We start from the raw sequence: 26550 nt of genomic DNA, 5'->3' as shown, positions 1-26550 counted from the left end.
GCTTCCCACCAGGCCCGGGGCTATGCTGGGCCGAGCTCATGCCCAGGGTGCACAAGGGGTGGGTCTCAGTGTGCCATTGCCCAAGCGATCACAGGGCTTTTGTGTTCAGAGTAATGTCTTGGTGGCTGGGGCTGTGTGTGTGAAGGGGCCACTGGGGACGCCCGCGGGGTGATGCCAGTGAGGAACAGCCCAGGAGGAGGAGAGCCCTGACCGCCGCCTCCTAATCCAGGCAAGTGTGACCACCTTCACTCCCAACCGCACCCAAGTCAGCTGGTCCTGAGCACCCCCTACCCCTACCCCTGACACACATGAACACACTCACCAGGGATCGCAAATGTGTGTTCTCCAGCTGGGTCTCCTCTGAGAACTGCGGGCAGCAGCAGGCGACCTTGTGGGAAGGAGGGGGGCGTGGTCACTGACCCAGGCATTTCTAGTTGGGTGCAGGTCCCCGGGAGTCTTCCCTGATCCTGGAGCAGACAAAGGCCAGCCTGACCTAGACATGTTTGTGATGGGCACAGCTCTTGACAGCTGTCCGGCTGCCTCCAGCCTCTGGGCCTTCCCCACAGAGCAGGAAGGACATGGCCCAGGGTCTCCCAGGGACTCACGTCTCTGGGACTGAAATTCAGGACGGCCCTGCCTCCTTTCTGGCAGAGCAGAGGTCAGTGACCTCAGTCTCCACCTGGCCGAGCCCCTGCCCAGGCAGGGAAATGAGGACAGAGAGGCACCAGAGGCACGTGTCCTCTCCTTGCAGGGCCCCGACGAGCCATCCTAATGGGGGAGGGGGGGGGAGAGAGCAGTGGATACTCAGGGGCCAGCAGGTGCAGGGGAGGGTACTGTGGACGGGGTACTGTGCACCCCTAGCAGGCAGGACAGAGGGGTTTGCCTGGGACCCATGAGTACTGACCCTTTGGAGCCAGAGGCAGGGGATGCAGAGACATGTGAGACCAGGCCCCCCACCCAGTGTGGGCCCCAGGCATGTTCTGCCCAGACTGGAGTCACATGGCCCTAATTCCTGAGGCAGAGGAGATGGGGAGCAGCAACAACAGCACAGCTGAGTCCCCACACATGGAGACCACAGACACTGGAGGGGTGTGCTGTTCCCTGGGGGGCTCCAGCTCCGAGAGGAGAGCGGTGGGAGGGGGCGGCCCCCAAGCAGCTCAGCTACCCCTGCCAGGTTAATGGACCTGCTGGTCCCACCTCTCTGCCCAGCAGCCTCAGGACTTTATTCTGTATTATCCGAGGTGGCCAGCTGCAGGGCCCTTAAGGAATTACCAGTCCAGATGGGGAAACTGAGGCACACAGAGGGGCAGGGCTTGCCCAGGGCTCCCCAACAAGCCTTATGCCTCCAGTCCAGCAGGGCTAGTTCACTGCCTGAACTCAGATCCCAGGGCCACGCAGCAGCCCGTGTCGCTGGGCTGGTCCTGTGCCCCGTCATCATGTGCCGGGAGGAATTAGCCATGGATTCTGGCATCTGTTTATTCTCCACGAAGGATTTTTGGGATATCGAGATAACCAAAATCTACACAAGCCACGCTTGCACTTCATACTGCAGGCATTTGGACTCTGCCCAAGAACACGCCAGCAGCCCAGAGGCTGGCCCCTCTGGGTGCACGGAAGGGTCCAGGGACAGGCAAGCCCTAGGTTGGGCTCCAGAGGAGAGAGGCAGTCGCCATGAGGGTCTTGTAACCAGACAATCAGTGGGTCCGTGCTGCCTGTCACTACGTGAACCAATTAAGCAGAGACAGGGTTGAATCATATATGAGTGTTTATTCCAATACTGCCGGCAGCATGGGAGAGCCCCAGGTCATCCACAAAAGTCTGCTCTGCACCCGACCATAAGCCGGCTGCTTATATTGGGTAAAAGGCCAAAGATTACCTGGGGAAGAAGCCAAAGGTTATGCCAAATGGGCGGTTAACAGGTAAGCAGAGGGCTGGTGGTTTCAAAGGGCTGGCGATTCTGGCTTCTGGCTCTGGTTTCTTCAGCAAAGTTAATCTTTCAATGATAATAGGCAGCTCCAAAGGGGGAGGGGGCTGCATTTCCAGGTGAGCTCTCGGGTCCCAAGTGCGGCTGCCAGCCAGGTGAGAATGTGCCTTCTTTAATCAGAATAAAACAATCACGATTAACAGAGCATGATTACTATTTCTTATAATACTAGCTGGTGCTCCAACATCCTATTTCTGCCCCATCAGTCTTGGGACATCTTCTGGGAATGTTCTTTCCCTTGATTTCAAGAGTAAAAGGGAATACATATTCCCAAGATACACATTCCCAAACCCACCTGCAGCTGTGGATTTTGAGAGACTGGGAAGAAGTGAGGGTTCCTAACCCCAATTCACATCCTAACTAAATGGCCTCAGCCTTGTTTCCCCCTTTAAAGTGGAAATAAAGCTTTGATCTGCAAAGTCAGCCCTCTACTGCAGGGCATGAGCCTTGGAGGAGGGCAGATGCTGGGCTTGGCCTCAGAGAGGCTGTGTCGGGAGGCTGCAGGGTGGGTGCAGCCCCGAGGCTGTTGGTGGACAGCTCTCGACCTAATCTGAACCAGTGAAGTGCTTCCAGCCAGTTGGGAAACAGCTTCTGCAGGTTTAGCCCCAAGGAGGTTAAGGCTGTCAGCCCAGCTGCCCTGTGAGTGCTGCGGAGGCTGTCAGAATCCTCAAGGCATGCTGCAGCAGGTGAAAACCTCTCAGGTAGCATGCACCCCCCTATCCCACCTCCCACGCAGCCACTCTGCTGAGCTTCTGGAGGATGCCCAGGACAGCCAGGAGTGTCCAGCCGTCTTTCGCTGCCGCCACCCGCATTGGTGTCTCTGTGCCTTGAATGCACCAACCTCCTTCGAGCCGTGGGGCATTCACACTTGCTGGGCTCCCTGCCTGGCGTGTCCTCCTGGTGCCTTCACAGGCTGGCAACCCCGCATGGCAGTCTCTGCTCCAGGCTCACCTTCCAGGGAGGTCTCCTCCGACCCACGCACTCTGTGCCGTAGCCTTTCTCATCACCAGCTATAATTTTGTTCATTTGTTTACTTGTTGACCGTCCTGCACCCCATGGCCCTAAGATAAACCCTGAAAGCAGAGCAGGGACTGTACTGTGTCTCTGAGAACTTAACACTTAGTAAATGCTCATCCGCCCGGGCCAGTGTGGCTCAGTTGGCTGGGCATCGCCCTGTGCACTAAAGGTTTGCTGGTTCGATTCCCATCAGGGCACTTGCGCAGGTTGTGGGCTTGATCCCCGGTAGGGGGCGTGCAGGAGGCAGCCAATAATTGTTTTGCTATCACATTGACATTTCTCTCTTTCCTTCTTCCTTTCTCTCTTTCTCTCAACATAAAAAAAAAAAAAAGATTTTTTTAAAGTGACTAGTTAGGAATGCAAATTACCAGCCAATTGTTGAAGAACCCACAAATGAGGAATGCAGTTCCAGGGCCCTAGTGATTCCTTCCTCCACACCCTCACCTGGTCAGATATCACTAATCTAACACAGAACATTTGACTCAAGGAGCCTAAACAGGAGCTCTGATTCTCCCAGAGAGGCCCTGTGGGGAGCCACTAGCCCTCCTTGAGAGGTGGTGGGAGAAAGACTAGGGCGTAAGGTGCATGTTGTGCGTGGGCTGGCAGTCCAAGGTGAGGCCCTTGAGGTTGCTCCCAGGGACAGGGAGACTTCCTGGAGGAGGTGAAAGGCATTGGGGCAGAAGGGGAACGAGAAGGACAATTTGGAGGGTGGGTAATAACATAAGTCATGGAGGTAAAAATCAAGTGGACACGTCCCAAGACAAGAAAAACCAGCCTGTGTAGAGAGGAGAGCACCTATCGGGCTGTGTCGGGGGCCCACTTGCCTGCCCCCAAGCAGCTCCCACAGTGTCCCTGCCAGGCAACAGGCCGAGCCTTCTGGTGTGCCAGCTGGAGGGTGGAGCTTGTGGGGAGGGAGGAGCTTGTGGAGTGTAAGGAGAGGAGGAGAAGTGAAGGACATGAGATTGCTTGGGGAATCATCTAGGCTTTTATGACAGAGCTGAGGGACAACCCTTCAAGGACCCAGGTGTCTGGAGGGTGCTGCTCCCAAGCGGCCATGCTGCCTGAGGCTGACATCCAACCAGGAGGTCCCCAGGCTTCTCTGATCCTCATGCCCTCACCGCATCTGCCCTGGGCGCCCTCCCTGCCTTGGCTCCACCCTGGCCTGTGGAGGACCTTGGGGGGCCACTGCCGGTGCAGCCCTGCTTCCACCAGGCATCCTCGGGAGCCCCGAAGCCTCAAGTCCTGGTTTTAGGAAAAGAACCTGCATTGTGTTATGCCAATGACAGAACTCCTCATGTTTACTGGAGGAAATTTGGGAAACACTTAATAAGGATAAATGAAGAGAAGGGGAGCAAAAGAGGGCCTGAGAGGAGAGGCCAGTGGGCCCCACACCCTGATTAACTTGCAGTGTGTATGTGCTCATCTGTGTTATAGGCGCTCACATACACACACACACACACACACACACACACACAGGCTTGCACAGTACAGGCACACACTTGTACACAAAGCACACGTGCAAATTCGTGCACACAAGAGATACACATATATGTGCACACAAGAGATACACATACATGTGCTGTGCTCTAAACCAGGCCTACTGCCAAGGAGCGGCTTTTCTCCCGGAGGTCACCGGTGGAACCAATCCCTGTCACCATTTCTCTCCTGCAGTGACCCGTCTGTCCCCAGCACCCACGCTAGCACCCTATATTACCTTTGGCGTGATTTTTGCAGATTTCACAGGTGAAAATCAACGACCAGGCTTTCTGTGGCTATGAATTCAGCGATTCGCCTCTTGTTGATGGGCCTTCCTGCTTCCTCATGTGTGTGTCCCTCCCCCTCCCCCCAGGCGCCGAGGTGGAGGCTCTGCCACAAGGACCTTCACTCCTGGCCCTGATCCCACTTTGTGCTGCTGGTTCCCAGGCAGTCCGTCCTTTGCTGGGGTGAGGGTGTGGGTGTTGGGAGCTGTGGTGGGGAAGGGTCCCAGCCTTCTCTGCCTCATGGTCACTTTGGTTGGGCTCTTTGTGGGTACACATCAGGACCCCTTCATCTCAGGGAAGTTACCTGCCCTGGCCCCTGCCTGCGGGGTGACCGGCAGCCTCCTCCTAACCTCCCCGCCTCAGTGCCAACCCGGAGGCCCTGCAGATGGCCTGAGCCTCACTAGGTCCTCTGCCTTGGGCCTGACCCCTGACCCCATGTCCTCTCCCTGAATGGCTTCTCACTGTCCCCCCGTGCCTTTGCACAGTCTGTCCCTCAGTCCTGGCCCTGCGTTCTAATCCAAGTCCTCACACTGTCTTCCCGAACATCCGAGCCCCTACGCGCCCTCTGAGGCCCAGGCCAGGACGTGGCCTTAGCTACTTCTGGGGATTTGGTCCGGTTTGGGAGCCTCCAGGCCCCACGTTCCCCCTGTGTCTTTTTTTTTTTTTTTTTTTTGACTTCATGAAATTTTATTTTATTTTTCTAAATTTAATAAATCTTTATTGTTCAGATTATTACAATTGTTTCTCCTTTTTCCCCCCACAGCTCCCCTCCACCCGGTCCCCACCCCACCCTCTGCCCTTACCTCCCCCCCACTGTCCTCATCCATAGGTGTATGATTTTTGTCCAGTCTCTTCCTACACCCCCAAAACCCCTCTCCCCCTGAGAATTGTCAGTCCACTCCCATTCTATGCCCCTGATTCTATTATATTCACCAGTTTATTCTGTTCATCAGATTTTTAATTCACTTGATTTTTAGATTCACTTGTTGATAGATATGTATTTGTTGTTCATAATTTTAATCTTTACCTTTTTCTTCTTCCTCTTCTTAAAGAATACCTTTCAGCATTTCATATAATACTGGTTTGGTGGTGATGAATTCCTTTAGCTTTTTCTTATCTGTGAAGCTCTTTATCTGCCCTTCAATTCTGAATGATAACTTTGCTGGGTAGACTAATTTTGGTTGTAGGTTCTTGCTATTCATCACTTTGAATATTTCTTGCCACTCCCTTCTGGCCTGCATAGTTTCTGTTGTGAAATCAGCTGACAATCGTATGGGTGCTCCCTTGTAGGTAATTAACTGTTTTTCTCTTGCTGCTTTTAATATTCTCTCTTTGTCTTTTGCTCTTGGCATTTTAATTATGATGTGTCTTCGTGTGGTCCTCTTTGGATTCCTTTTGTTTGGGGTTCTGTGCACTTCCTGGACTTGTAAATCTATTTCTTTCACCAAGTGGGGGAAGTTTTCAGTCATTATTTCTTTTGTTTGGGGTTCTCTGTGCTTCCTGGACTTGTAAGTCTATTTCTTTCACCAGGTGGGGGAAGTTTTCGGTCATTATTTCTTCAAATAAGTTTTCAGTATCTTGCTCTCTCTCTTCTTCTGGCACCCCCATAATTCGGATGTTGGTACGCTTGAAGTTGTCCTAGAGGCTTCTTACACTATCTTCAAATTTTTGGATTCTTTTTTCTTTTTGCTTTCCCAGTTGAGTGTTTTTTGCTTCTTTGTATTTCAACTCTTTGACTTGATTCTTGCGGTCCTCTAGTCTGCTGTTAGGTCTCTGTATAATATTTTTATTTCAGTCAGTGTATGTTTAATTTCTAGTTGGTCCTTTTTCATATCTTCTAACGAGGGTCTCGTTAAATTTATCAGCCTTTTCTAGGAAATTCTTGAAAAACCTTATAACCGTGGTTTTGAACTCTATATCCAGTTGTTTGTTTTCCTCCATTTCTTTCATTTGTGATCTGTTTCTTTGTCTCCGCATTTTCGCTGCTTCCCTGAGTTGGTAGGGTGGCTTTGTGTGCTAGGTGTCCTATATGGCCCAGTGGGTCGGCCTCCCAGTTACCTGAGGTGGACACTCTTGGTGCTCCCCTTTGTGGACTGTGTGTACAGCCTTGTAGTTAAGTCTTGATTGTTGTTGGTATCACGGGGAGGAATTGACCTCCAGGCCAATTGGCTGTGAGGACCCGCTGTGTCTATAATGGAAGAACTGCTGCGCTGGAGACACACTTATGGGGCAGGACTTGTTTCAGTGGGGCTTTGGTGCTCACTGAGTCTGCCTCTTGAATGTGTCACTTATGGACGTGAGTAGTTGAAATCTGGTGTCATCTCACACTGACCACTAGGTACACTGGCTTCTGGATCTCCAATGGGGTGCAGGTCAGCTACTGTCTGAGGCCACCCAGCAGGAGCTACAGCAAGAACTACAGTTTTTTCCTCTTCGCTTGGGGTTTGGAGGTTTTGGAGCTGTCTGACCAGAGCTGCACTTTGTTAGGTTAAGCTGCTATAGAGCAGGCCATTTATATGCAAAAGCCGCTGTGTGAAGCTTGGGTGGGTTTGTAGATTGTGTGGGGCGGGGTCTTAGGGAGTCAAAAGGCTAGGGCATGGCAAACAGCCATGGCTGCCTGTCAGCCATCTCTGCGTTTCCGCGTTTCCAAGTCCCCATGTCCCGCGCCCCAGCACAGTAAACAATGATTGCTGGGCGCACCTCTGCAAGAAAGTCACCCTCACTTTCCGACCTGATGGCAGACAGTCCAGCTTCTCCCCATAGGAGTTTGGGTCCCTAGCGTCTCCCCAGAAACTGGAGTTCGGAGTAATCGGGAGTAATCGGGAGCTTGTCTCCCTTCGGGTTGAAAAAAGTAGTGCACCCAGGCGCCCGCCACCAGCCCGATTCGCGCGCCTCCGTACCTCAGCTTTTCAGCGCTTGTGCACATCTCAATGCTCTTTTCTCTTTCCTACTAGTTGTAGAACTTCCACTCAGCCAGCTTTCCCATGGTTCTGGGTGATAGACATTTTGTCTTTTAGTTGTAGTTTTGAAATTGTTGTGCGAGGCAGCAGTTTAGGTGTTTACCTATGCCGCCATCTTGGTTTTCTCTCCCCCGCCCCCTCCCCCCATGTCTTGCAGTTCCACAGTGCAGCTGAGTCCTGGGTGGACCCCGGCTTGCAGAGCTGGCAGAGCCGCTCCTGGAGGGGCCTCTGTCTGCAGGAGGCTGGTGTGCGCGCTCAGGTCCCTGGGAGCCCGTGCGAGAGGACATTCTGAACCCTGGGGTGCCTTAACATAGACCCCAGCAGAGCACATCTGTGCCCTGGAGGTCCCGACGCTCAGTGACTGGGAAGAGGTGGCGGGTTTGTGTCTGCAGCACCTGGGAGCCAGGCAGCCTCGCTCCAGCTTCCTGCCTGGCCAGGGCCTCCTCCGGGCAGCCCTGCCTGTGAGGCTGGGCTCGGGGAGATGGGGACAAACATGAGGCAGGGCTCGTGCTTCAGACACTCAGGGGCATGGCATGGGCTGGCAGATGGACCAGTATGGCCAGCCCGCAGGGGTGGGGGGCACATTAGAAGGCCCTTCCTTAACCCTGCAGGGTCTCCTGGAACACTCGAGAGAGAATGCTCTGTGGTCACACACCTTTGAGAAATGCTCTGCCCAGCGATTGCTGTAGAACACGGCTGCCACGTGCAATGCGAGGGTGCCCGGTCGTGGGGCCAGTGGCCTGGGAGCCACTGATTTCTGCTTGCAAAGCACGTGCCGCCCGGGCGAAGGGTGCCCTTTTCTAGTTCCCACCAAGGCACTGCAAGGATGAGAAGCCCCTCCCGCCCTGCTTGGCTGAGGCTCTGAGAAGCCCGGGGGAGCCCAGTGCTCAGTGCTGATCCTAGAAGCCGCTCCCCTGGAGCCGGGCAGGGCCAGTCCCCTGTTTGCACCACCTTGCCGGGTGTTCTGGGCCCGTCTCCTCACCTAGGAGGTGTGCGAGGTGGTGTCCAAAGTGTGTTGGTTTATGGGTTGGTGCAAACCCAGATAGCAGTTTCTCTACAGGGCACCCTGCCAGCGCTTGTCATGGTGACCAACAGCGATGGGGCAGGTGCGAAGGTAAAAGCAGGCTGGGCCGGGGTGACCCCCATGAGGGAGCGCAAGGACAGTGGTCTGGCCATCCTGCCTCAGCCTTCCTCTGCCCTTTGGATGTGACAGCCAGATTCCCAGTTCCTCCGTGGCTGTGGGCCCGGGGACAAGGCACGTTCCTGGACCTCAGCCTCTGTCCCCATACAACGGAGAAAGGGGCGTGCTGGACCGAATGCCGCTCTCCCTGTCTTTGAGCCTTCCCCAGGTGGTCCCTGGTTTGGTTGGTGTTCATCAGACACCCTGTCTCTCTCCAGGCGGTCAGCGTGCCACCTACATGCCCTGCCTCCTTCCCTCAGCCCACGTAGCCCTCCGGGGACACCCTCATACCCCTCTGCATGAGAAGCAGCACCCACCCAGCTTTTGGCCTTAACACCATCTGTGAGAAAGCACGTCATGAGTGCTGTGTTTGGGTGGGGACTGAGGCTCATGGACGCGGATGACATCACAGGCTAGAGGCACTCCCTACCTCACCATGACAGACACAAGCACACGCTCTCTTGGACTGAGCGCCCTGCTGTCCCCAAGGTCAGAGGACTGCCCAGCCCAAGGAAGGTGCCTGCTGGAGGGCCCAGCCTCCGGATCTCTGTGCCCTCAGCCCTGGGACCCACAGGAGCCAGAAGTCTCCATTCAGCCTGACCTTCCTGTGCCCACTCTGGGGGCAGTTGCCTGCAGCAGGGCTTGTAAGTCTGGAGGCCATACCTCTTGGCAAAAGGGATGTGCTCCCAACTGTGCCGATCACAGAACCGGAACCGGGCCCCTCAATGTCAGGCGGACCTTCGCCGGGCCAACCTCAGTGCCAGAGGAATGAAACGTTAGGGGTGCAGCCAGCAGGTGGGCCGTGCAGGCCCTGTCTGCGGGGAGTCTGACCTTGGGGAGTTGCTGGCACTTGCCAGGGAGGCTGGTCTGGGCTTCTGCAGCCTCACTCCAGAACAGGCCTGACGAGGGGGTGCTGTGCAAAGGAAGTTCTGTTGTGAGAAATGAATTCACTTCTTCGTGAGCAGGAGCTGGAGCATGGCCCCTCTGAGACATCGGGCGGGGTGTGGAAAGGGCTGGAGCGTGGCCTCAGGCAGCCCTGCTGGCACTTGCTGGTCCATCCCTCATACTCAGGGTGGGAACCCAAGCTCTGCCTGCCTGGGGAGTGAGGTGAGTGGGTGGTTAGCGCTCGCCCTCAGTGCCTGCTCCTGCATGGTCCCAGGGGCACAGTACAAACTTGCATCCAGCTGCTGCCAGCCCGGCCGCCCCTTGGCAGCCCCCATCCAGAAACCCAAGCCCCGGAGGTCTTAGTCTCATAGGGTCTTTGTCTGATCCTGTCCACACCTCCGGTGGGGCACCCAGCTTCCCACTTCCTCTGTTCTGCCAGGCCCGTCACCCTGCCTTGGGTCACACCCAAACCTTACTGTTGCACCTTTCTGAAGGCGGGAGCAGCGTCTTCACCAGAGGCGCCTTTGCCTTGGTCTTTGGGGCATGAGGAGAGAGAGGCCAAGGCCCCAGTGTCCCCCAGATGCTCCTTCCCTGAGTCAGCTGCTCTGAGGTGGGCCCCGCAGACGGGGAAGGGTGCAGACAGCTTTGCCGGCAGTGTCTGGCACACCAGCTCTTGTTTGTTTGTTTTCTCTCTCAACTATTTTTGAAACATAATTGTTCTGAAGTGTTAACAGACATACAGAGAAGTGCATGAGTCTTCAGTGTGCAGCTCAGTGATTTTCCTGGGTGAACATGTGGGTCATGGGCATCCAGCCCCGCAGCCCCACCCCAGCCCTCTGACCTGGCCATGCGGGGAGCCTGACGGATGTGCGTGCCTGTTTCTTGTGTCCACATGATGGGGTGGGGCAGCCTTGCGGAGGTTGTCTCTGTGCATCCTTATTGCTGTGGACGCTCCCTGAGCAGACACCCAGGCCTGCTGTCAGGGCCGCCTGCTGGCTCCCGCCTGGCGCCATGGTGAGAGTGCTGCTCTCCGTGCTCAGGATGTGGCTGCTGTGTGAGTGCATAAGCGTTTCTGGTGGGTCTCCACCCAGGAAGGAATTCTGGGCCTGCATATGCTCAGCTTTCATACGCACTGTGGGACCCTCTTCCCTGCAGCTGTCCCAGGTCACACCCCCACCAGTGGCTGGGCATTCCCATTGGGCCACACCCTTGTCAGCACTTGGCATTTTCTGCCTTTTCATTTCAGCCACTCTGGTGGGTGTATGGCAGTGTCACACTGTGGTTTTAATTTCCCTTCCCAATAACTAATGAAATTGAATATTTTTTCTTATGTTTATCTTCTTGCATATCCTTTTTTTGACATATATTCTCAAGTCTTTTGCCTATTTTTAAACAGTCAGGTCTTCTGACTTTTGATTTGTTTGAGCTCTTTATATTCTGGATTTAAGTCCTATACTAGATATATGCAAGTATTGCTACATCTGCGCGCGCGCGTGCACACACACACACACACACACACACACATTTATTCAACACATAGGTGTCACTGCCCCGTGTGCAAACATGTCAGTCACTGGGAAACAGCAATGAACAAAACGAAGGCTCTGCCTCATGGAGCTCGGACTCTCCCCAGAAGAGACTAAGGTAATGGGGTCCTGTGTGAGCCCTCAGCCCTCCCTGCAGGACCTTGCTCCCTGCGCCCAGCCCCTCCCACAGCTTCAAGCAGGGGAACGGCCAGCAGGGGGAGCACTGGCACTCCTGTCTCCCACCGCCTTGGGCTCCAGCAGGCGTGGGCAAACTACGGCCCGTGGGCCGGATCCGGCCCATTCGGCTGTTCTATCTGGCCCGCAGAGCTGAGAGAGCAGAGGGTTCTCTTGCTCTCCCCTCCGCTCCTTCACCAGCAGCAGTGTTAACATGGCAACGTCGGGAAACACGGCCGCAGCTCCTTCTTCTGAGTGGGCGGATTTATATCCGTCCATTCAGTAGAAGGAACAACCTCTCAATCTTCCAGAGGCTCCTTGTAATGCCCGCGGACGCGTCCCCCAACATCACCCTGGGAATGCGTAGACACGTTATCGTGGTGATGTAGGGAGACACGCCCCTGGAGAGCACAGTATCAGAGCATTAGCTAAAAAGGAGACCAACAACACTGTTCCCACTGAAGTTGATGTTTTAAAGACCAAAAACCTTTCAACCCAGTCTACATTGCCATCTACATCTACGTCCCGGGCATAATTTGGAAGTTGCACTAAAGAAAATGTTTAATTTACTGTTTACACATTTTGTTCTTTTCTATTTGTTTTAGTTTTAAATTATTTTATTATATTTAAGTTTAATTTGAAAGGCTTTTGTACCTTTCCTTTGTTAGGCAATTTTATTTTGCTTGCCATCTTCAATATAAGGTATGTTATTGTGCTATGATTCCTCCATTTTTTGAAGTTTCAAATTATAATAATTAGTGTTTACATTCTTCTTGTTAAAATGTTTGAAATGAATAAAACTATTGAAATAAATAAAAAAAAAGACCGTACCCTTTTATGTAATGATGTTTACTTTGAATTTATATTAGTTCACACAAACACTCCATCCATGCTTTTGTTCCGGCCCTCCGGTCCAGTTTAAGAACCCATTGTGGCCCTCGAGTCAAAAAGTTTGCCCACCCCTGGGCTCCAGGAAGGATGTAGATGTAGTCCAGGCGTACACAGAAACGCCACCGGGCTCACCCCTGTGAGCGAAGGAGAGGGCCATCGTGTTTGCGAGGATGCTCCTGGCAGAGACAGTGGGCAGGGGTCCTCCTTCCTCCTGGGGAAGCCTTTGGGGAAGCAGACGAGTTCTGTGGGTAAGCGTACCTGGGAAACCACTCGGTGACGTACAGGAAGGCACCTGCAGCTGCACGCCAGCTCGGCCACCTCCTCTGGCTGTGTAACAGAGAGGCAGAGGGGAAGGCTTTCTCAGGGTGTAGGTGGCAGCAGGGGTTTTAACTGCTCACATGGACTCCCTGAGACAATACTATGGACACCTTAGGGACCAGATGTCCTGCAAGGCTGTGGGGCAGGGCTGAGGATGGCGGGGACAGGTGGCCAGCAGGCGTCTCCAGGGCAAGACCCAGGGCTCACCTGCTTTGGTGCTCTGTAGCCAGCCATGCAGGTCCAGGACCCACATGCCCTGTCTGGCTTGATGGTGCCACAAGTCCCTTGCAGAGGCCACTGGAGCTTTGCACCCTCCAGGTGGCCTGACATGAGCAGCAGAGGCAGAGGGGAGCAGGGCGTGTGGAAGTTTAGGGGGCTGATGTGCTAGCAGCCTGGAGCCCTGGCCATTTATTATTATTTAATCCTCACCTGAGGATGTGTTTTTTATTGATTTGAGAGAGAGGGGGGAAGGGAGGAAGAAAGAGAAAGATTGATGTGAGAGAGAAACATCGATTGGTTGCCTCCTATCTGTGCCCCAACTGGGGATCAAACCCACAACCTGTTTGGTGTATAGGATGATGCTCCAACTGAGCCACTCAGGGCAGCTGTGGCCATTTCTGCCTGGTGCCCCCTCTCTGCCCCCACTGCCCACCCATGGTTAGGACTGCAGGCGCTGAAGCAGTGAGAGCTGAGTTCCAGGCCTAGTAGAGAAAGTGGGGCTGGGACAGAGCTCAAGAGAAGCCAGCTGCTCCAACCTCCTGCACCCTCTTGGGGTGGGGCAGGCCGTGGACGCAGCACGGCCCCTCATTCTTCGAGGCAAATAACTCGGGAGTGAGGCTGTCCCCCTTCTCCATTGTATGGGGACGGACAGAGGGTGAGGTCCAGAAACGGGCCTTGTTCCGGGCCCACAGCCATGGAGGAACTGGGAATCGGCAGTCAATTATTTTTAAATTTGTGTTTTCAAAACTTAATCTCGTGACTGGTGAGGCGGCCGGCAAACAAGAAGGGGTAGCTGGGAGGAGACAGCTGTCTCCTACAGCTCCCGGCAAAGGGTGGGCATCCTGGGAACCGCCTGGACACTGACAGGGGTCCCCACCTCAGCGCCCCGCCCCAGGGCCTGCTCCTGAGCTCCCAGGGGCTTGGCTCAGCTCCTCTCTGGGCATCCCCTGCTCCTCCATGAAGAAAAAAGCATGTCCCTGCTCCTCTCTAGTGATGGGTCCCCCGAATCTCACTCCTGCTTCCTCTCCCACCCAGCCTCTGGGCTCCCAGCTCCAGATCTCCCAGAGAGGGCGCTCTTCGGCCTGTCAATCTTTCTCATACAAACTCGGCGCACCTGGGTTGGGGGGCACGAAGGAACACGGTGGAGGGGAGACCTGTCACCTGACAGGATTCCTCCAGAGCGCTGGGGCTCCTGGGGTGGAGTGCGCCTCAGTGTCATGTGCCAGCGCCGCCCCACGCGTGTCTCAGATTGGTCCTCCCACCAAAGCAGCTGGTGTCCCCGTGTTCACTCAAGGAAATGGAAGGGCAGAGTTCCCTGTGACGCTCCAGGCCAGAGCTGTGCGGAGTGAGCGCCCCGTCAGGGGACGCATCCAAGCCGAGCGCTGGTCCAGCACCTCTGCAGCTCGGTAGTGGAGATCTCCGAGAAGGCGAGGTCAGGTGAGGCAGGGAGAGGGGAGATGCTCGAGAAAGGAAATGGGGGTGTAGGGCTCTATGAGAGCGGGGTCTCACCCACACGACCGCTCCCGTCCCGCGCGGAGCCGGGCCCACAGCGCCCTTGCGGGGGCGCACAGCCTGGCACGCCCAGCACCGATCCGCCGCCGCCGAACGCTGGCGCGCCCCCCCCCCCCCCCCGCCCCGTGCATTTCGCTCGCCCGCCCCATCCCGGCGCCTCCCCCGCGGCCTTCCAAGCTGCCGGCCTCATCCCAACCCCGCCCTGGCCCGCTCCTGCCCCAGCCTTCGCCCGCTTCCCAGCCTGGCTTCGCCTTTCCCGCTCAGGGTTTCCCCGGCTCTGGCCCGGCTGGTCCCCGCGGTACCCCCACCCCCGCCCACCTCTGACCCCGCCCCGCCCCGCCCCGCCGGAGGCTGCGAGCAGGAGGGAGGAGGGAGGAGGGAGGAGCAAGGAGGAGGGTGGGGAGTGGATCGCGCGGGGAGCAGGCAGCCAGGATGTTTCTGGAGTCCCAGGTAGGGCTGCGGTGCGTGACAGGCAGGTGGCGGGTCCTAGAGGCGGCGCCGCGGGGAAGCGCCAGGGCGACCCCGATTGCAGCAGGACCCGGCGTGAGCGGTTTCTGCGCCGCACACCTGGGGAAGGGGTTCTGTCATTGTGGAAGGAGTGCGACCCGACCGTCCCCTCCGGAACACCTCTAGTCTGGCCCAGAGGCAGCTCCCCCCCCCACCCCACTTCTGCGTCATCTCCTGGGGCACCTGCTGCCAGGTGGGCGTCGCCCAGGGCTCCGGACGGTGGGATGGCCCGGCTGCCGTGCCCTTCCTGATGGGCTGTGGCTGAGGGCACCGGCAAGCCTGGCAGGGACTCCTGTGGGTGAACAGGGCCAGGGGAGGCAGGAAACAGCAGTCCTGGGAGCAGGTGCAAACAGGATGGCTGCCTGGGAACTGGCACAGTCAGGCTGGTGGAAACCAAGATTTCCTTGTGTCCTGCCGTAGACTCCAGGGGTCCAGAACCGCCTGCTAGCCCTGGAGGAGGTGCAGGGAGGGGAGGTCTGTGATGAAGCGGGCACGTGGGCGAGAGTGAGAGCATGTGAAACTTTTGTGTGTTTATATAAGGGGTGTGTGTGGGAGAGAGGAGAGGCGTGTGTCGGGCAGGATTCGTGGGGGCCACAAATGCCTGTGGGTTTCAGGAGAGTGGAGTTCCAATTGCGGGGCAGCTTCCTCTCTGCTGGCAGGAGGCCAAGACCCTGCCCTGAGGTTAGTCCCGAGCATGAGTGTTGCCTGTCCATGGCTGTTTACGGAGGCCCTGCCTTTCAGATGCACCCCGCAGTGTGACCAGGTGCGCCCTCTGTTCCAATCCCCCTTCGCTCGGAGCTGACATGCAGCCAGGGCACGAGAGGAGGGCCTCACTGGGACCAGCGATGACAATCCTGCTCAGAGTCCTGGCCAGTGCGGGGAGCTGTTTGCACCTTGGGGAGGGTGGACAAGGACGGCCTCGGCGTGTGCTGCCTGTGCATGGAGACCTGACCAAGGGGAGACCTGATGTGCGGCAGTGGGAGAGAGGGGCGCAGCAGGAAAAGACCAGGCGGGGCTTTGAAGAGGAAGCCACCTGTGTGTCCAGGGGTCAGACTGGAGGCGGTGTCAGGAGCAGAGCAGGCGTGGACACTGGGGCCAGCGCAGGTGCAGGGGCTCAGAGGCGCCAGGCAGGGAGGTAGCAGTGGAGGAGAGGAGGTGATGCACAGGCCTCATGGATTGCAGGGGTGCGGTGCTGCGGGTGGAGAGGAGGCACCACCGCTGGAAGGAGAGCATGGCCCTCAGCAGAAGTGATAAAGGATGCAGGTGGAGCAGGGGGGTGGGTGGGAGGCAGTGGACAGAGTTGGGGAGCAGGCATCCAGGATGTTTCTGGAGCCCCAGGTAGGGCTTCTGTGTGTGACATACAGGGTGGAGGGTCCTGGAGGGCAACATGGGGAAGATTACCCACCCTCCAGCCAGGTGACATCACCCCCGGGAGGGTCCCACGTTCGGGAGAGGTCTGGCCTGGAGTGCTAATTTGGAGCCTGAGTTTGTTCCGCCCTGTGCGCCCCCTGCCACTTCCTGGCCACACTGCCTACACCTGTACCTGCTGGCTAAGGACAGCCTGGCCCTGGGCCCGGCCTGTCCAAGCACCCCGCTCCCATCTTGCTTCCTGCAAGGAGATGGGGAGGCCCTTCAGTGAGCTTCACCTGGAGAGGGAAGGTGAGCTGAGTGAGCCGCTCGTCTGGTATGACTGGGCTGCTGTGTGCCTTGGGGCTGGCTGAGGTGTGGGAGTCAGGGGACAGCACCACCTGCAGGTCACATACCCATCAAGCCAGGGACCACGATCTTCCAGGGCTGAGCAGCCTGGGAGGCCCCTTTGGGGAGAGAACCACGCATTGGCTTTGGGATGGTCAGGGTTTGACTTTGGCGCAGGATGGAGCTGGGGCACCTGTGGAAGCTGCCTGCACCCTCCACACCTCTGGGCTCCTTGGACTTCACCCTTCAGGGTAGCTGCTAGGAGTGACCAGAGGAGGGCTAGGTCTGTCGGGACTGGGGTGTCAGCCCGGAGACCTGTGATGTTGCCCTGCTTTTCCTTCGCTTAACCCACTGGAAAACTCCTGGTCATCCTTAGAAGCCCATCTAAAAAATCACCTCATAAAAAAATAAAAAATAATCACCTCCTCCAGGCAGCCCTTCCTGCTTTCTGTTTTTAGCATTAGTTCTCCCGCCCTTGTTCCTCCTCAGCACCCAGCAAAGACCCCAATCACAAGTTGCTCACACTGCACTGTGGTGTTACATTTGTCTCGCCTGGCAGACACTGAGATCCCTGGGTTCTATTTCCAAGTGTGAGGCACAGGTCAGCAGGGCCTCATGGATGTTTGTTCACTGAATAAGTGAGGGAAGAAAGGAAAGAACAAGCCCGTAGTCAGGAAACAGCGTGTGGCCTGTTTCTGCCTAGTTCTGCCTCCTTGTTTTACACACAGGGAAACTAAGGTGCCCAGGGGCCCCAGCTTGCCTGAGTTCAGCCAGGAGGTCAGGGGTCAGAGCTTGCAGCAGCACCAGGAGCAGGGGGAGCCCACATGCTTTCTGAGACTGGCTGACCCCAGAGCCTGCTCGCCCTTGGGGCACCAGGCTAGGAGCATCGTCCTTAGAAGAGGGAGAACAAGTTCCTAAAGGAGGCTGGAAACCTGCAGGGCCTAGCCCAGCGGGCGGCATGGTGCAGTGTCATGGGCCAGGAAGGAGGGCTACAGGCCGGGTGGCAGCCCTGGGTGACAGAGCAGGCCCATTGGGGAGAACGTGTCCCTGGCCAATGGCTGAGAGACCCACAGAGCCAGGGCGACCCAGGGCCAGCAACATGCAGGCACCTGCTCACACATGCCCCTCCCTCAGGCCACTGGAGTGAGCATTACAGTTTCTGCTCCCCGTGGACTCAGTGGGAATGTCTCTGGGGATGGGGACCCCTGTACCCAGGGAGACAGGTAGGCAAGCAATTTATTTTTAAAAAAAATGTATGTTAGGCAATTGATAATTGAACTCTCATTAGCTGGAACAGATTTTCAGTTTGGATTCCTGGAAAACCCAAGAAATTAATCCCATTATAGCACATAAGATACAGTCTACCTCTCCATTTCTAACGTATTTTTTATTTATTTTCTGTGTTTTCTAAAAGGTACAAAGCAACATTAAATAATGACAGTTGCCTTGGCTTGCTTTTATTTTAATGAGAGGGCCTCGAGTGTCCTACTGTTAAGTCTGAATTTGGCCTTAAATTTCAAGTAAATATTCTTCTTCATGAACAGTATGCTCCATTCATACATTAATCGCCAAGAGTGTACACCAAGAATGGATATTTGTATTCGGTTTCATCAAAAGCTTTCCTGTACTCAGCAAAACCATCACATTTCTGTGTCTGTGGGCTTGTTAATGTGTTGACGTATTAGCTCTTCTGAGCGAAATCATCCCGTGTTCCTGGACTGAATCCCTGGGGTCAGGCTCGACTGTGCTTGAAAGTGCTCGGGTGCATGCCACTGATTTGATGCTCAGGGTATTTTTCATCTATATTCATAGGTAGAAATTCATATGTGCTTTCCTTTTTTATTGTTATGTATTGGTTCTGGGTGAACCGCTTAGTGGTTAGACAATCATATACTTTACATAGTGTTCCCCTCAATATGGCTCCCCCTGCACCAAGCATAGCTCTCGCAGGATTATTGACTGTATTTCTTCCTAGGCTTTCCTTAGGACCCATGTAATTTTCTATTAGGGGGCATATTTGTCACGTTTATAAATCATAATTATGTTAGCGTCATACAATGAACAGGAAAGGTTTTCAACATGAATCGTGTAGTTGAACTAGTTTAAATATAATATAAAATCATTGTACTCTCCAAGGCCTGAAGTAATTCATTTTAGAAACTGTATCAGCTATGGCTTGCTTTTACTTTTCTCTGAGGTTTAGTTGGCTTTCAGCTTACTTAATTTGTACTATGGTTATTGGTCTTTCTGCACTCTAAACATTTTTAGTGTATTTTGGTTACTTATATTTTCTAGATACTATCCCAGTTCAAACTGCTTTCAGTCTTTTAGCGCAAATCTACATAGTGTATTTTTTTAAGTTTCTTCTCCATATCTTCATTCCCAATAGCTGTATTTTTGCATTTTCTCTCCCTCCCAGCTCCCTCCCTCCTTCCCTCACCGCCATTCTCCTTCCTTTCTTCCATCGTTTTGTTGATTAGAATTGCCAGAGGTTGATTTTTTTAATGTGTGTTTTCAAAGAAAATCAGTTTCTGAGTGTAATCAGCAAGTTCTACTCTCTTTCTTTCATTAAATCCACTAATTTATCTTTTAGTAATTCCTTCCTCCAGTTTGCTGATGTCTGTTTTGTTTAGAAACTCTTTTCAACTTCTTGAATCAAGAGTTTAATTCATTTGTTTTCTTTGTTCGTGTTTCTTTAAGATCTACTGAATTCTATGAATTTTTCTCTGGGTACAGCTTTAGCCATATCAAATTGCATAAGGAGTTGCCTTACAAGGGTTCTTTTTCTGATGTGTCTGTGATTGGAGTTTGATTGTTTTGAACCCAAACATGATTTAGGGAAGATTTTGTGAAGTGGGTGAGCACTTTTGGTTCACCGTTTGCTTATGATGCTCAGCGGCGTGTCCATATCACGCTGCCCTGTAGGTTTCTGTCTGGGACCCTGCTGGGCTTCACTGGTGCTGTGATGTGTAAACGCTGCGATGGGCCCTCTGATGCAGGATGTGCCATCCTGTGTGTAGGGCGTGGTGTTTCCTGCGTTTGTCTCTTCATGGTTCCACCCCCCCAACCCCCCTTGAGAGGATGCACTGCAGTATTTCCATTCCTTCCCAACACTGTCCTTGGGTGTCTACCAGTGTCAGGAAGAGTAGAAAGTTCTGGTTGTCCTGGCTCCTGTCTGGCCCATGAGGAGGAGCTCTCTGAGTGGTGCTGGGCACTGGGCCCATTTCCTGGGCACAGCCACCGTGTGGCCTCAGGCTGTCCTAGCCTCCAGGGCTGCCCCTAATCTGTAGGCAGCAGCGCCTTGGAGGGCACTGTGGGGATGTGTAGGGTGGCCAGTAGGTGGGCAGTCCTCTGTGAATGTCACTCATTGGCAGTGAGAGAACTGGGCTGTTTCAGGAAGGGCCCCTCAGGGGCACTGCACGGCGGGCCCTCTGACCCTGGCCAGGCCTCATCCATCTTGCAGGGGCCCTGGCAGCCCCCACTGGCCTTCACCTGCTTCTCTCCGTCGTTCTCCTGAGTCTGCGCAGATGGCCTCGGGTTCGGATCAGATCATGATGATCACACTCACCAGGGTTCAGACCTCAGCTGCCCCGCTTTGGAGCTTTAAAACCGAGGTGGATGGCTTCAGCCCTTTGGGACTTGTTCTGAGGGGCCCTGAGGGGCCCTTCCTGAAACAAGAAAGATGGAACTGTGAGGTGTGGGGAAGTGCGCTGCCCTGGGGGGTGGGGCTGGAGGTGGCTGTGCCGTGGGACTTCTGGGGGCTGAGCAGGTTCCAGCCGCCTGGCTGTAAGCCTCCAGGGCCAGGGGACACAGGGCATGGAGCAGGGAAGCTGCCTTTGTACAGGGAGTGGCACAGGGGTGGGAGGGGTTTCTGTTGGAGGGTCAGGACAGGTTCCTGGTCCTGTTTCTGAAAGACTGTGGCTTCTGGATGAGGCCTTGGCTCTGGGCCCAGCGGGGAGCTGGGTGTCGCCTCCCTACACCCCTCGGGTGGCACAGAGACCTCTGCTCCTGAAGCACAGTGAGGTCCCAGGGACAGGAGGATGAAATTCAAGGGAAGGAAGTGGATTTTTGTTTGTTTTTTAAGGAAAAGTATTGTGTTTAAAGTATCACCCTAACTGGATGTCATTTAAAAATAAGAGAACTGTGTTCTTTCTCTTTGTATCCCAGCATCCCAGGTAGGCTTAGGAGGTGGAGGCCTGCCTCCCACCTGTCATCCAGAGGGGCCCGCCTCCCAGTCCTCCAGGACCCTCAGCTCTGACAGCTTTTCATTGTCTTGCTCGCTCAGGGCCATGCTGCTTGGGAAGGGGAGCTGCTGAGCTGCTCCCTCCCGGAACCTGGGTCCTCCTCCTTTCCCGGTGGGAGCACCTGCTTGGCCAGAGTCTTACGCGGGTCTCCCCCCGCCCCCCCCACCCCTCCGCCCCGGCCTGGAAGGGGTCCAAGAGGAGCACTTTCCATTGCGGTGGGGTCTGCACCAGCCCTACCTCTGCCTCAGAGGCACCTGGAGGGACAGCAGAAATGACGGGCCTGGCTCCTAAGATTTCCTCTGTTTGCACGCGCTTGTCCTAGCCTGCGCCCCGCTCAGCCTCCAGGAGCTGGAGTCACCCACCCGCATGCGGAGCCCGGAGGGGCGGGGGGGGGGGGGCTCCCTTGGCAACTGATGGCATTGGCTCAAGAGGGAAAGAGGCCAGAGGTGAAGGGGGAGAGGAGGCCCCAGGCTCTCCCCTCCCCCCGTCTTAAGCCCCCCTTCCCCCGCCAAACCTGAGTGGGAAGCCAGTGGCTCGTGGGATAAGGCAGGGATTCTCTGAAACCCTCCCTCTCCTCCTCGCTGCTCCATCTCAATAATGGGATGGTTATTGTGGACAATGACATTTTGTCCCCTGGGCAGCTGCATAAGAAGCTGAGTGGACAAAAAAGAAGAAAAGGAGGAGGAAAAAAGAAGACGAAAACCCAGACTCGGCAGAATTTGTATTTAGGAGTGCGAAGAGGAGAGGGCGAAATTCCTTCAGTCAATGCAGATAGTATTTGGGAATGGGGAGGAATTCAGAAGAAAAATATGAATCATGCATCTGCAACAAAGCCTGACTTACCAGCATCTGTCCCCGGCCCTGGGCGGGCCTCTGTAGAGGAGGTGCTGGCTAGCTCCAGTTCCCATGGCAGCGGCCTACTGGCTGGAGTCTGGCTTATAGCCCAGAGGGCACGGGAGGGTGAGCCTGGCCACCCTCATGGCATCTGTGAATGTGAGTTCTTGAAGCTTGGTTTATATGAAAACATCCCCCGCGCCCTCTGGCCCCAGTGCCCACTGGGCTGGAAGGATGCCGAGGGGGGAGCTGCAGGGATGGGGCCAGCGTGTCCTCCCAAGGACTTCCCTGGTGGAAAGTCCAAAGGGTTGAGTGGGAGGAGGGTGAGAACTGAAGAGGCCTGTCAGAGGCGGGTCACCTCTGCCACTCCCCACACCAAGCAGCCCCCCTAGGCCAGGGCTACTCTGGGCCCCACGTGTCAGGACAGAACAGTGCAACCAGGCCATGAGCTGCCTGCTGGAAGCCGGAGGCAACTTTTCCTTGTCTATGGAGGGGCATATGGCTGTGCTGGGCATGGGTGGCAAGAGGGGCTTAGGGACCAGGGAGAACAGCAGCACCGACCCCCATAATCTGTGTCTAAGAAAGCAGTAGGTAACCTTGAGGACAAGTGCCCATCAGTGTCCAATGGTTCTGATGTTGCCCAAACCAGCAGGTCCTAAGCATGCCCTGAGCACGGTGGCCTCATGCCTTGCTCACTGCCACCTGTGAAATAGGTGCTGGAGGTGCAGAGGAGGGTGCTGGCTCCTGCTCACGGGGTGCCCAGGCCTTCCTCCCAGGCTGCTGGGCCCCCAGCTCATGCTTGCAGCCAGACCCTGAGTAGCCAGGGCTTTCTGGAGCTTAGGGGGACACATTTCAGCTCAAAGTTAGGAAGAACTTGGAGGGGGAAGGACAGCCCCCAGTGGGGAGCTTCCTGCTTGGACCCCTCAGTTGTTGGGGGTTGTTGAGGTTGGGCCCTTCCCGCCCTGTGGATGGAGGATGCAGAGGAAGATGGGCAGCAGAGCTGCAGGAAGTGGGTCCCCAGGTTCTGGGATCCAACCACCTGAGCTGGAGGGCAGACAGACCCGGGGCCACCTGGGGCAGATGCAAGGCCTGCCTTGCAGGGTCCTGGCTTCCAGAACCTCTTGCACCCACTGGAATCTCTGGAAATGAGGGTGAGCTAAGCAAGGAGACTCTCAAGTAGGTGTTGCTCGCCTGTGCTCTGTGCAGATACTCCCAGAGGGCCTGGCACTGGCAGGTCACTGGGCGAGTGCCACTTTGCCCCAGGTGGGGATAGAGGCCAGCGGGAACCGCCATTCTAATAGTTCCAAGAAACTTCAGGTCCCAGAGTGGGAAGGGGAGGGGTGTGCAGTGAGGAGGGAGGGACAAGGAGCTTTCATGAGCAGAGAATTAGAGAAGAGGGGAGAGGAAGGAGGACTTGAGAGGGCAGGCGGTTGAGCTGGGGGTGGGCAGCCCTGTGCTCCTCCCGCCAGAGGGTCCAGCGCCTGCTGCCTCTATCTGCCCCCTCCCCCAGCACCCGGCACCACAGGTGGGACCACAGAGGCCATGGTGAAGCAACCGTCCACTGCTGGTCTGCAGCTTTTGCCGCATTTTCTGGTCTGTGAGCCCAGCTGGGGACACCAGGATCGGAGGACGGAAGACTAAGTGAGAGGATGGGGGAATAAGGTGGTGCTGCTGCCTCTGCCTCTGCCACCTGGCCTGGCCTGCGTGGGGTGGGAAGCCTGATTCTTGCCATGTGTGGCCAGAAGGGGGAAGCCCAAGACATAGGCCTGCGCTCACAGCGCAGAAAAGACAGGCACAGTGCACTGCCGTCTGTCCCCAGTGTGACTCTACGGCTCTGTCCAGACCAGGAAGCCTCCCAGCACCGTCACCTCTCCCTCTTCGAGATGGTTGCCACGGGCCCCTAGACTCATCAGTGAACACTCAGCTCCCACCCCACTCCCCACGTAGGCAGATTCTTAGTTACAATTTAGTCACAGGTTCTGGGCGTGGAGGCCACCTTCAGCATCCCGATGACTTTAGCCAGGCAGGGGTAGCCTTCCCCCACGCCCCCGCTTCAGGTGGTGTGACTTCAGGGTAGGCCCAAATCCTCACTCCTGCAGGAGACCCCCTAAAGTTTACCCAAAGGTTTTGAATTTGCTCAAAGAATCCTGGGGTTGGGGCCATACACTTAAATAAGCATTTCAGTTACAAATTGCTTTGACTTGAAACTTCCTGCTTAGAGTTCCCTGCTATGTAAAGTGAGGGCCCCCTCTGCTAATCCCGCTTCCTAGACTGCCCCTCAAAGGGGTCACCTGCCAGATCCTGCCGGAGGGGCCCCCCTGGAGGCCATGCAGGCCTGGGATGGGCTGTGCTGGAGGAGGGCAGGGAGGGCGCCCCCTCCCCCCGCCTCCTAGAGCTGTGGGAGGAGACTCCATGTGACCTGACTCCAGGGGCTGTGGTGGGTTAGGGGCAACCTGGCACAGATCCACCTTTAGCAAGAATGACACAGGCAATTAGGAGATATTGGTTTTGGAGTGAGTGAGCAAGTGGGAAGTGCTTCAGGGAGACTTTCCAGAAAGCAAATGAGATGGAAGGCACCAGCCCGTCCTCTCTCGCAGGCTCTTCCTTTCCCAGCAGTCTCCTTCAGGCTCAGACCTCCCCTCCTCAGGAAGGCAGGGTCTTCTTCCTCTTGAGAGCACCGACCGCTGCTAACCCATAAACTCAGGGCCTTCTCCTGCGGTCCTCAAGCAAGCCAGCCACAGCCTGCTCCTGTGGGCTCCGCAGGACTGAGGCCCCTGTCCTCCATTGCTGCATCTCCAGTGTCCAGGCAGGCCTGTTAGCATGGATGAGTGAGTGAGTGGACGAATGGACAAGGAGTAGGGCTCTGTGGAGCGCCCCACCTCCTGCCAGACCCCAGTGCACAGGACTTCAGAGAATCAGTCAGCCTTTAGAAGGTGATGGAGTTCACTTTGCAGATGGGACAGGAGGCCAGGGTCCCTGGCAGAGCTGGGATCCCCTGCCGCTGGCCTGGTCCAACCAGCCAGCACGGTTCTCTCCCCAGCAGCATCTTCTGACTGCGTGTGGCTCCTGCCCTGCTCCCATCAAAGCGGGAGTGTTTTTGGAACCAGGATGAAACTCGAGACAGCTCCACCGAAGCACCCATTGCAAAATCTCTGCCAAAGTCTGGCCTCTTGATTAAGTGGCCCCCAGGGTGGGGACACAGGCCTGGCACCTGCTCCCTCCCGGGCACCATCTCGGTGTCTCCCAGATAACAGAAGGGAGACTGGCAATGTGTGTAATTCTCAGTTGCTAATTGTGATGCCTCACAGCTTGCTGAGCTAAAAATACTCTGTTTTGTTGAGCAGGTTAAAAAATAGAAGCTCCTGCGCGTGCGCGTGTGTGAGCGTGTGTGTGTGTGTGTGTGTGTGTGTGTGTGTGTGAGCGTGTGTGTGTGTGAGCGTGTGTGTGCGTGTGCGTGTGTGTGTGTGTGAGCGTGTGTGTGTGTGAGCGTGTGTGTGTGAGCGTGTGTGTGTGTGTGTGTGCGTGTGTGTGTGTGTGAGCGTGTGAGCGTGTGTGTGTGTGTGTGTGAGCGTGTGTGTGTGTGAGCGTGTGTGTGTGAGCGTGTGTGTGTGTGTGTGTGCGTGTGTGTGTGTGAGCGTGTGTGTGTGTGTGTGAGAGAGCGCGCGTGTGTGTGTGTGTGAGAGTGTGTGTGTGTGTGTGTGTGTGTGAGCGTGTGAGCGTGTGTGTGTGTGTGTGAGCGTGTGTGTGTGAGCGTGTGTGTGTGTGCGTGTGTGTGTGTGTGTGAGCGTGTGTGTGTGTGTGTGAGAGCGTGTGTGTGTGTGTGTGTGTGTGTGTGAGCGTGCGCGTGTGTGAGCGTGTGTGTGTGTGTGTGTGTGTGTGTGTGAGAGCGTGTGTGTGCTGCCTCAGAGAGGAGCACCCTGTGCACAGCCTGGCTGGGGCAGGGCTCCTGGCCACTCCTCCACCTTTGGGAAGATTCCTGGGGTCTCATGCAGGATGGGCCCCGAGGGCCCTTTATGTATTTATGTATTTTTGATTAATCCTCACCCAGGGATATTTTTTCCATTGATTTTTTTTTTTTTGAGAGAAAGTGGAAGAGAGGAGGACGGAGAGAGAAACATTGATGCAAGAGAACACATCGACTGATCAGGGCTGGGGAATGAACCTGCAACCAGTATGTGCCCTTGACCGGGAATCAAACCCACAACCCTTCCGTGTGAGGGCTTATCCTCTAACCCTGAGCACACCGGCCAGGGCTCGGAGGGCCATTTCTGTCTGGTGTCCAGGAAGCTGGGAGCTTCTTGGTTCCTGGAATCATGCAGAATGCCCCAGGAACAAGCATTTTCCCATGTGCACAGGTGCGGGCTTCTGCCTGATGCTTAGAGAGCCGTGCAGGCCAAGGACAGTGATGAGGGGAAGTGACAGTTCCGAGAAAGAGCCGGGCTGTGAGGCGGGCAGGCCTGGGCAGATGCGTGCCAGTCATCATCTGAGAAATGGGGGTCTGCATGCCCCCAGGGTAGAGGGGTTGCATCGGGTGAGGTGAGATGTGTAATGCTCAGCTCACAGTGGTTCCAACTCCTGAGGACAAACAGACGAAAGAAAGCTTGGCTCTGCTTCCGTGTTTCTTAGAAATTTCCAGACTGTGGACGGTAGGATCTGGAAGGGGTCCTAAAATTCTGGCTGTGCCCTGGGAACTTGCCCCAGAGCTCCTCTTTTTCACGGGTGAGTGGAGGCCTGACACTGTCCCTGTCTACTGAGCAGGAGACTGTCCCCTTCCCACTGCCATCCCACCCTCAGCTGGGGCAGAGCTGGCTGTGCCTGAGCCGGCAGTTACCACGGGTGCCACC

The 26550-nt window shown here is 55.6% G+C and overlaps 1 protein-coding gene across 6 annotated transcripts in view; it reads left to right on the top strand.

Moving 5' to 3' along the window:
* RASGEF1A (RasGEF domain family member 1A) overlaps positions 1–26550 on the top strand; it is a 94862-nt gene that overhangs the window by 54231 nt on the left and 14081 nt on the right. The window contains exon 1 of one of the 6 annotated variants that reach the window (XM_080641074.1): positions 14156–14346. The exons of 3 other annotated variants lie outside the window; for them this stretch is intronic. Coding sequence is in view for 1 of the 3 variants with exons in the window: in XM_080641070.1 (XP_080497196.1) it covers positions 14859–14876 (18 nt within the window). In the remaining 2 variants the exon portion in view is untranslated. Of the gene's footprint in view, positions 1–14155; positions 14352–14824; positions 14877–26550 lie in introns of those variants that run through there. 2 more of the 6 variants (XM_080641072.1, XM_080641070.1) reach the window with 2 other exon arrangements.

Source organism: Plecotus auritus, assembly GCF_963455305.1.
Source record: "Plecotus auritus genome assembly, chromosome: 9".
In the NCBI taxonomy this organism is placed as follows: domain Eukaryota; kingdom Metazoa; phylum Chordata; class Mammalia; order Chiroptera; family Vespertilionidae; genus Plecotus; species Plecotus auritus.
Note: the sequence above shows the minus strand (reverse complement) of the source record. Positions and strands in the feature narration are given on the sequence as shown.